This window comes from Camelina sativa, chromosome 2 (assembly GCF_030686135.1).
Source record: "Camelina sativa cultivar CO46 ecotype springtype chromosome 2, ASM3068613v1".
In the NCBI taxonomy this organism is placed as follows: domain Eukaryota; kingdom Viridiplantae; phylum Streptophyta; class Magnoliopsida; order Brassicales; family Brassicaceae; genus Camelina; species Camelina sativa.
The window spans coordinates 13,583,169-13,593,617 of NC_141881.1; the positions used below are offsets into that span (position 1 = coordinate 13,583,169).

General features: G+C 38.2%; 2 protein-coding genes and 1 long non-coding RNA gene across 4 annotated transcripts; 2 read left to right on the forward strand and 1 right to left on the reverse strand.

Annotated features, from left to right (window-relative positions):
* The first annotated feature begins 353 nt into the window (after positions 1–353).
* On the forward strand, positions 354–6,269 carry LOC104719320 (protein SPA1-RELATED 2). The gene is made up of 8 exons (XM_010437218.3): positions 354–751; positions 1,156–2,601; positions 3,065–3,222; positions 3,588–4,356; positions 4,456–4,602; positions 4,781–5,098; positions 5,192–5,251; positions 5,589–6,269. The coding sequence occupies exons 2-8, from the start codon at positions 1,159–1,161 to the stop codon at positions 5,778–5,780; spliced, it is 3,087 nt and encodes a 1,028-aa protein (XP_010435520.1). The 5' UTR covers positions 354–751; positions 1,156–1,158; the 3' UTR covers positions 5,781–6,269.
* Positions 6,270–6,464: 195 nt separating this feature from the next.
* On the forward strand, positions 6,465–9,023 carry LOC104719306 (elongation factor Ts, mitochondrial). Of its 2 annotated transcripts, none has more exons than XM_010437210.3 (9): positions 6,465–6,730; positions 6,938–7,271; positions 7,362–7,534; positions 7,636–7,725; positions 7,851–8,025; positions 8,111–8,295; positions 8,398–8,523; positions 8,624–8,712; positions 8,808–9,023. In XM_010437210.3, the coding sequence occupies exons 2-9, from the start codon at positions 6,959–6,961 to the stop codon at positions 8,845–8,847; spliced, it is 1,191 nt and encodes a 396-aa protein (XP_010435512.1). In that variant the 5' UTR covers positions 6,465–6,730; positions 6,938–6,958; the 3' UTR covers positions 8,848–9,023. The 2 variants fall into 2 exon arrangements, with proteins under 2 accessions (XP_010435512.1, XP_010435504.1); XM_010437202.3 differs by having other exon boundaries at positions 6,705–6,831.
* A 296-nt stretch (positions 9,024–9,319) lies between these two features.
* Positions 9,320–10,449, reverse strand: LOC104719299 (uncharacterized). Its single transcript, XR_015578929.1, has 2 exons — positions 10,262–10,449; positions 9,320–9,926 (listed from the first exon to the last, which is right to left on the reverse strand). It is a non-coding gene; the product is annotated as an uncharacterized LOC104719299 (long non-coding RNA).

Genomic DNA, 10,449 nt, shown 5'->3' on the forward strand with positions numbered 1-10,449 from the left:
TTCTTGTGCACCTGCTTTTAAACAAGGCTACTGGTGACTAGGTTACAATTTTAAACGATCCCATTTTTTAATTGCTAAAGATAAAAGGATAAAATTAGATTCGAAAATTACATAAATGTGGCAATAAATTGATGAGAAAATAATCGATTATGAAGTTATTACATCTCATTAAATAGAAATTATGCGTTTTAAAAACGATACTCACATGTGAAAATTAAATTGTTGAAAAACAATCTCTTGCAAAAGAATTCGAAATGTAAATAGTAGTAAATTTCTTATAAAAATACAGATACCACAGGTTTAAATCTCAAAGTATTGGTATATTTATGTAAACATTGACAAACTGAAGGACCAATGTGGATAATTGTTTTTTGTTCCTAGAGTTTATATTATCATCTCTCTCTATCTAATATCGTGTTCGTATGCTCTGTCGCTTACTTAAAAACAGTCAGAATTTATTTTCTGCCTTAGAAAACTTTCTTTTATCGGAATCGGCGTTTTTTTATTTTTTTTTTTAAACTCAAAGAATCGTCGTTTTGTTTTCAGATTTCTTCTGCTCGCTTCTTCGCTCTCTCCAACCGCACCGCCTTTGTTTACTTATCTTCTTCCTCTTTCCTCCTTCGATTGATTATTACGTCGGTGGATCTTTGTTCTTCTTTTTCATTGCTAGATAGATTTCGTCAATGATTGGCTTCCTCCCGCGATTCGTTTTTCACGGCTCGTGTTCTTCTTCTTAATCATCTCCTCTCAGGTAGAATAGAAACTTTATTTTTTTTTTCTTTCTTTTTTGGAAAATATCAATTACGGATGGATTTAGAAGGTTTTCACCCTTATTTTGCCTAATTTGGGGTGATGAAATAGTCCTTATATGTTTGTGGAATTGGTTCTTACGAATTCGTTTTTTTTTAATTAGAAGTGGGATTGTTTTTTTTTGTTTCCGGATTAAGACCTAGACGATTTCTGAATTATATAGCTGATCTGTTTTTGTTCCGGTTGATTTTGCTTTATTGGCTTTGTTTTGAAGCTACGCTGAAGGGGTTTAGTATTATGTTCTTTGTCAAATCAATCAATGGCTTTTTAGTAGTGGTGGTGTAACTAATACCTTGGAATGATCTTAGTGGTTGAATTTTTTTATTGTGTTTTTGAGTGATACAGGGAATGATGGATGAAGGTTCAGTAGGGGATGTGAGTAGGATTGATGAAGCTGATGTTGCTCACCTCCAATTCAAGAATGTTGACCAATCTTTTAAACCGGAGACCTGCGAAATTCTGGAAATCAAAGAAGTTCAGGTTGAAAGAGATGAGGCTTCTCCTGATTGTTCCTATGGTGTCATAGCAGAGTTTTTAGATGGTAAGAATGGTGGTGAGGACCGAGTAGAAAACGCACCATGTTCTAGCCGGCTGAATACGAATGATGTGGGTGATGTTGTTGAGGAGTTGACTGTTAAAACTTGTGAGGGATCGAGCATGGCTATAGTTGGTAGACCAAGTAGTAGAGCTAGATTAGAGATGAATCGTACTCAGTTTCTGCAACGCTTTCCTCTAGATGGTGATTTACCTGGTAGCAGTTCTTTGGGTAAGAAGGAAGTTGGCAGGGGAACACCAAGTATCTGGAGAATTCCAGGCAAAACGTCTTTGCCTGAGACTTCGACCGGTCAACTGGCCATTACTGTTAATGGTGAAGCTAATGCTGAACGGAATCCTGTACCACTAGAGGCATTGGCCCACGATGGCATCAAGACAAAGATTATATCGCAGTCTGGGTTTTCTCGTTTTTTTGTTAGAAAAACATTGAAAGGCAAGGGAGTCACATTCAGAGGTCCGCCACATAATAAATCTGAAGCTGGCAATGTGGATCAGCAAACTGTAGCTAGTTCTGTTAGCCCTTTAGTAGTATCGAATACTTCAGCAAATGTTTCTAGCAGCATCCCTTTGGCGGCTTGTGATGGTTTGCCGTATTTGCCTTCCAAAGCTAGTAAACCGTCTTCTTGTGTTAACCCTTCAGATATACATGGAGGTTGTGGAGGTGAAGGTTTAAGTCTGAGAGAATGGTTGAAGTCGGAGCGGCAGGAAATTAATAGAGCAGAATGTATGTATATCTTTAGGCAGATCATGGACCAAGTGGATTGTTTTCATTCTCAAGGAGTTGTTTTATGTGACCTACGGCCATCTGTCTTCAAAATTTTCAAGGAAAATGCAGTCAAGTATGTGGGTTCAGGTTCTCAACAAGAGTCTTTTGACAGCAACTTGAACAAAGAGACTTTAAATCAACTCGAAAACCCTCTGGTTAGAAGACGGTCAGGAGATACTTCTAGTCCCTGTATCCCTGCAAAGAAGCAGAAGTCAAGTGGACCAAGCTCTAAACAGTGGCCAATGTTTCAACGAGCTGGTGGTGTAAATATCCAAACTGAAAATGGTGATGGCGCAATACAGGAGTTTCATGTTAGATCTAGTCAACCTCATTGTAGTACAGCTACCGGTCCTTTTACTTCAATGAATGAGCAGTTGGAAGAGAAATGGTATGCGAGTCCTGAGGAGCTCAGGGGTGACACTCGCTCAGCCTCTTCAAACATCTATAGTTTGGGTATTCTTCTTTATGAGGTATGGATGAACTTTTATTAATAGCACTTGTGGTATGACATCTTTATTGTAGATTTTTTTGCCTGCAATTGTGAACATATCCATGAGTTGAACCGCATAGCCCTTACCCCGAACCTACAATTAATGTGTTAAACTAATGTAGCTTTGTAAACTGGGCCATAGCATGTTCGGGTCATGTTTGGCTTCTCTGGTTTTACACTTACTAATATATCAATCGTAAAATTTTGGCATACGTGTCGCGGCTCCAGTTTGCATTTGACTTATGTTGATAGGCAATGTGGTCTGAATAACAAGTGCATAACAGCATAACTAGGCATTTTCGTATAGAATTAGATAGTGTAGCATGTTCGTAATGTTATGCTAACAGTGAAGTTTCTTGTTGACAGTACAGTTGGCTGCATGGCTTTTAGGTTAATGTATATCTTGATCTGAGTGATATTCTAATTTGGGGTTTTTCTGTCAGCTGCTTAGTCAATTTCAATGTGAAAGAGCTCGTGAGGCTGCAATGTCTGACATCCGACACCGAATTCTTTCTCCCAAATTTCTGTCGGAGAATCCAAAGGAAGCTGGATTTTGTCTTTGGTTACTTCATCCAGAATCTTCATGCCGACCATCAACCAGGCAATGCAAGCTCTTTAGCTACAATAAATAGAAAGCGCATTATCAAACTTTTGTATGCTTATTTCTGTCGACGGTTTAGGCTATAATTATCTAGTGGGGATATTAAAAGATAATCTTGTTATATATCACACATGAAATGTACATATGCACCAAATGTGGAGGTGTTGTTCTCCTAGATGTAAACTAGGGAACATTGTCTCGCAAACAGCTTCAGATAGGATAGTTAGGTTCTACTTTGTAAAATATAGTCGTTGTAGTAACCGAGCTCCCCGTATTTTTTGATAGTCTCCTCCCTGTTATGTTTTATTCGTCGAGATTGTGTGTTGGCTTTATCTCTAAATAAGTTTGATGTTTTTCTGTATCAGGGAAATCTTACAATCTGAAGTAGTCAATGGAATCCCGGATTTGTATGCTGAAGGTTTATCTTTCTCCATTGAACGAGAGGACGCAGATTCTGAACTGTTGCAGCATTTCCTTTTTATATCCCAAGAGAAACGGCAGAAGCATGCTGGAAAGTTGACTGAAGAAATTGGGTCCTTAGAAGCAGATATCGAAGAAATTGTCAAGAGACGTTGTGCCATAAGGCCTCTGTCTCTGGAAGAAGCTTCTAGCTCATCTCCTGCTTCTAGTGTACCTGAAATGAGACTGATCAGGAACATTAATCAGCTCGAAAGCGCTTATTTCGCAGCAAGGATAGATGCCCATCTCCCTGAAGCACGTTATAGGTTACGCCCGGATAGAGAACTCCTAAGAGATTGTGATAAAACTGTAGCAGAAGTAGAAAACAGCGAGACTTGGAGCTCAGATGATCGTGTTGGAGCGTTCTTTGATGGATTATGCAAATATGCTCGACATAGTAAGTTTGAAACCCGGGCTGTGCTGAGGACCAGCGAGTTGAACAGCACTTCAAATGTGATTTGTTCTCTCGGATTCGATCGCGACGAGGATTATTTTGCTACCGCTGGTGTGTCTAAGAAAATTAAGATATTTGAGTTCAATTCCCTATTCAACGAATCTGTCGACATTCATTATCCAGCCGTAGAAATGCCAAATAGATCAAAGCTCAGCGGCGTTTGTTGGAACAACTACATTAGGAACTACCTAGCTTCCTCTGATTATGATGGTATTGTCAAGGTATATAAACCTTTGAAGATGTATATAGATTGGTTATCACTTGATGGGTCCTTTATTTTCTTTTCTCTAATGAATACAAATGTTTTATGATGGATCCAGTTATGGGATGTGACAACAGGACAGGCCATTTCACATTTCATAGAGCATGAGAAGAGGGCTTGGTCTGTTGACTTCTCAGAAGCTTGTCCGACAAAATTAGCCAGTGGAAGCGATGATTGTTCTGTGAAGCTATGGAACATCAATGAGGCATGCTTTTCTCTATCTTTACATGCATAGGCACAATATGTCGTCTAATAATTACTCCTACTGAGATATCTAGCATACATAGACATGAATTAATAGCACTTTGGATTATACTGTTATGTTGGTACGCTTGTATATCAGCCTTGTTACTAATAGACAATCTTCTTGCATGACTGTGCAGAGGAACTGCTTAGGAACAATCAGGAACATTGCAAACGTGTGCTGTGTCCAATTTTCTCCACAGTCGTCTCATTTGCTAGCCTTTGGATCATCAGATTTCAGAACGTACTGCTACGATCTACGAAATTTAAGAACTCCTTGGTGTATACTGTCAGGACACAACAAAGCAGTTAGCTACGCAAAATTCTTGGATAATGAAACCCTTGTCACAGCATCAACTGACAACACGTTAAAGCTTTGGGATCTTAAGAAAACCACTCATGGTGGCCTCTCCACCAATGCTTGCAGCTTAACTTTTGGTGGCCATACAAATGAGAAGGTAGCTAATGCTGAAACTCAAATCTAAGTTAACCCTTGAAATGTTTCTCTTTTTTTCATCGTGGTTGATTTGTCTTTCCTTACCTTTTTTCAGAACTTTGTTGGTTTGTCTACTTCGGATGGATACATAGCGTGTGGCTCTGAGACAAATGAGGTATGCTCCTACATACTTGGGTACACATTGATATTCCTATAGAACTTTGTGGTCTGAATTTCCCTTTCTTTCCCTCAACAAGCATTGCCACCGAGTGAAAGTTTGATTCTCAACTTAATTAGTATCTCTAGAGTTACTTCTTCTTGATGCACAAAAGTTCCATAATTCTGTCTATCTCTACGGAACGGATCAGTTGCTACTAAAAATAGTAATACATAACTAGCAGGTCATAAGGGCTCGATAATAGAAAAACCATCGTAAATGAATATAATTTTGTATTTTGTTGTGTAGTGATCTCTCGGATTGAGAAAAATGGTGTTCCTCTTTTTTTGGTCAGGTGTATGCCTATCATCGGTCTCTTCCTATGCCCATTACCTCGTACAAGTTTGGTTCTATTGATCCTATATCAGGTAAAGAGATTGAGGAGGACAACAACCTATTTGTTTCAAGTGTTTGCTGGAGAAAAAGATCGAATATGGTTGTTTCAGCTAGCTCAAATGGGTCCATCAAAGTTCTACAGTTAGTCTGAATCCATATATACATACAGAAGAAGCTCAGGTATCAACCCAAGTTCTTATAACGGTGTTGCGTATGAACAACAAGCTCAACACCCAAAGAGATATGATCGAGACATCAATCTAACCGTACAGTGTTGGAATGATTATAAGATAGTTTATCTATATCCTGCTGGAGTTTGACCTCAAAAAGGGGTAATGGGAATGAGAGAGAAGAGCTATACTTGCGTTGGTCTATATAGTTGTGGTTTGATCAGCGGTTAGGGGGTTATTATACCGCTGATGGGTATACGTAGTAAGGTAAAAGAACTACTTTTTGGTGTTGTTCTAAAGTTTTTTATTTTTCATTTTTTTTTGTTGGCTTCTTAATAAGATCCCACTTTGTGATGTAAATTTGCTCTTATAGTTTCTAAGGTAAAATACCATATCCTGATGTATATATAGTTAATATGAGCTTTAGTCCTACAGATGAATCTCCACAAAAGTTTTGTTTGTTTCTAAAATATATTTGTTTTGGATTTTGTAATTGTTTAAATTTTCTGGTTCCACAAAATTTTTACTCGAGAGTTTCAGTTCAACAAGTTTCTCAAATGAGTTGTGAATTCTTCAAATACATCGTTTGTTATTGACAAAAGCAACCTTTAAATACTTTTAGGATTGATCAAGCATATAATAAACGATACCAAGGTCTCTTGCTCAATGAAGCTGCTCCATCTTGGTTATGGTCTTCACTCTTCACTTGGTATCGAAAATATTTTTACTTTCTGAGACAACAAATTTACTAATTCACAGTGAAGGATGCAAAGTTCTGTATCAGTGGCTAAGACACTCTGCGCATAAAAGAGGGACATTACTAACTCTTAATGGGCCATCTAATGGGTTTGAACTTATTATCTAAAACCCCTTTTTGACAAAACCATCGCCGTCGTAATCACAGTAACCAAAACAACTCTTCCATCGCCGGGTAAGCTTCCATTTCTAAGCTATTTCGATCTCGTTTCATGTCGATCTATTTCTATAGTCAAGCTATTCTATACTTCAGTGTTTTTGGGTAGAAGAGAATCAGTTAAGACATGCGTTTGATTCTCTAAAGTTCTGATTTTGTTTCGGAATGATCTAAAGGAATGATTTTTATACTAATGAAATTGAGGGTTTTTTGTTTTGGATGCAGAGAAGTGATTAACATATAACAATGGCGTTTGCTAGGGCAGTGAGAAGACCAATTGGAGTCTTTTATTATAGTGCTTGTGGTAGGTTTAGTTCTGGGAATGAGTACTCTACTGTGGCAAGCAAATTGGAAAATTTGTCACAGAACAAGAGCTCTGTGTTGTTGTCTGGATACACAACAAGCCCTGTTCGTGGTTTTGGGAACTTCTTACGGAGTTTTAGTTCGCAAGCTCCTGCTGTATCTGACCAAATGAGCCTTATTAAGCAACTGAGGGAAAGAACTAGTGCTCCTATTAAAGATGTCAAGGCTTCTCTAGTTGAATGCAACTGGGACCTTGGTAAGTTAATTGGGTTTTGTTCTACAGGTTCTTTTTTTTCTTTGTTTGTGTGTGTGTGTTTATAAGTGTGAGTTTTTGGATTTGACACAGAGGCTGCTCAGAAGGATTTGAGGAAGAGAGGGAAAGTATTGGCTTCGAAGAAGTCGTCACGGACTGCTGCTGAAGGAATGCTTGCGGTTGCTCAAAATGAGGGGAAAGTTGCTGTTATTGAGCTTAACTGTGAGACAGACTTTGTTGCTAGAAATGAGATTTTTCAGTACTTGGTTAGTGCCCATAACAATTTTTACATGGGATGCTTTATTTTTTATGCTGAATGATGAGTTTTTTGTTCCTTTTCTTATCAAGATTTGACATGTCTTTGCAGGCTTTAGCTATGGCAAAACATGCTTTGCTGGTTGAAACTAGTTCTCAGCAAGTTTCTGGCGTCTTCCCTTTTGGACCTGAGCTTTTTGAGGTAAGTTTTTTTTATGTACACTCTTGTTTCCTTTCGTTTCTTTAACATCGTTGATTGATGTTTGCACTGTCTGAGATATTGATATCCAGTTTTGATTTCTAATCACTCTTACGGATTCTATTCAGGAGTTTAAGCTTAATCTGGATCATCCAAAAGTGAGTGGTGAAACAACGGTTTCAAACGCTGTTACTGAAGTAGCTGCGATAATGGGGGAGAACGTGAAATTTAGGAGAGGTTTCTTGTTGTCAAAATCTTCAGCAGGTGTCCTTTCTGCATATCTTCACACAAGTCCTCAACCAGGTCTCTTGTTGTTCCCTTTGTCACTTATCTCATTTTTGTGGTATATTTATGCGCCTTTCTGACTATTTTTTTTATATGAGAATAGGGTTGGGTCGTATAGCTGGGATTGTATCTCTCGAAGTAGAAGGTGAAAATACTCAACTAGAGGCTGTTCAGCGTGTAGGCTCAGAACTGGCTATGCATGTTGTAGCAGCAAAGCCTTTGTTTTTAAGCAAAGACCTAGTTTCTTCAGAAGCAATAGCAAATGAACGCGAGATTCTGAAGTCTCAGGTCAGCGTCACCTCATTGTTTATGAAACTGAGCTGTAAATTGTAAACAGACACAACCCGAGTGGGGAAAAGTTTGCTTATCAAAATTTGTGGTATATGACAGGCAGAAAGTACAGGCAAGTCTCAGATGGCTATAGAGAAGATTGTGGAAGGGCGTCTCCGTAAATATTTTGAAGAAGTTGCTCTAATGGAGCAAAAGTTTATTGTGAACGATGCTATAAACATTAAGGTATGTAGATTTAGCTTATAACACCAAGTTTTGCCGTATGATTATCTCTGCATTGCTTGTCATCGCTTGTTTAATGGAGCTTTTGAGTCCTATTCCACAGACACTGGTGGATAATTTGTCCAAGGAGGTGGGTTCACCTGTGAAGGTTTCCAATTTTCTGAGAGTCGAGGTTGGAGAAGGAATCGAAAGGTAAATGTAACTGTGACCCGTATATGTCCAGTACGACTAATCATTGTAGTAAGATCAGTAACTTATGAATGTGGTGTATATTTTGTTTTTTGAAGGCTTGAAGCATCTGATGAACCTCTTGCTCAAACTGCTTGAAGATGACGTGGATCAAGGACTTGTGTTAGATTTACAAACCACTTTCTTTCTTTGAGTCCTTTAGAATTCATGGCTTCAGTGCCATCTTGAGAATACAGAATCTTTCCCATAATTTTGTTGTTATAAAAACCGTCAGTTTTGCCACACAATATGGCAATAAGATCAATGATTGTACCTTCGGAAGCTATGACAGTTACCATTGTTTGTGTTCTCCTACTAAGATCATTAGACAAAAAAAAAATCCTTCACTTCTAGATCTGTCCACTTACCTATGGACTGTACTTACACGCTGCTTGACTATACAGAGCTAGACTATGATGCTTGGATCCGCCCAACCAGTCTCTATGCTATTAAAACATTTTGTCATATTTGTACATACTGAGGGATTTTTTTATAATTCTTTTTCTCCTCATCGTCTTTTAGTTGATTGTTGTATTGTAAGAGTGATTCATGTAGGTATGACATAATGAAAAGAGGAGAAATGTCAACTTTCACAAGAAAAATAAAGATCCAGCCAGAGTCAGAGAGAGGTTTAAAAAGCATATCAAATTAAGAAGTCCAAAGGCTAATAAAGTTTGGAGACTCGGAAAAGCTTGGTAGCTCAAATTACTCATGTTCCTTGGATGGCTTGGAGATCCTCTTACGTTTACCACCCGGTATAGTTTCTTCCATTATTTTTGGGGCTGTGAAAGTAAACTCTTCAAGCGGTTGAAATCTGGATTTGCATCGATGAAGGCTGCAAGTTCATTGAGAGTCCTCATCTTCTTCCCTGTTGGAGTGACGTAGAACACATCCACTCTCGAGTTGTCCTTCCTCAAAACTATCTCCCTTTCGAACCCTGTTGGTGTCTTTGCCACGCCAGGCTTGTCCACGACCCATATTCTAGTGGAGTCATATTCTAGCTCTGCATCATCAAGACATGACACACCTTCAATCGTATTGCACACAAACTCTTCTTCTTTTACTCTCATTCTAATCTCCTCAAAAACTTCCCGAGTATATATTTTTCTCCATTTGAAGCACCATCCACACTGTACAGCAAACGTATCTATCAACCCCTCACGAGTACCAGATCTTGTCTGCACAAGAAATTTTGAATCTCAGTCAAAAAGGGCATTTGTGAAACTAATCCAACATTAATGTTGATTACATATAATTAACTTAATCAATCAGCCAAGATCTGGCACATCCAAAAAAAAAGTTTTGTACCTATTAAGTCTACATCAAATGATTCACTAATAAGGTCTTAATCCACCTACCCAAGTATATAGTTCACAAGATTTTTATATTCGAAACGGAATTACTTGAAACCATATTAGACGAGGAACATAGTTTTAGAACACTGAAATCCACAAGTGGTGACAGATAAAAAAACCACAGAGTAATGTGTAGTAGAGTAGTGTAGTTATTTTACCTTGGTAGTGGTTGATTGATTGGGTCTCCCCTGCTCGTCGTCCATCCTCACTTCTTTAGTTTTTTCGATAAAGCATGTAGATATGAGATTGAAGGTGTCTTGATGATGGATGATAATAGCCAGCCACACACTTGCTTTATATTTTTTTTTTTTTCGTTTAACAGTAATAGGTTGTGTCGTTAGAGTGT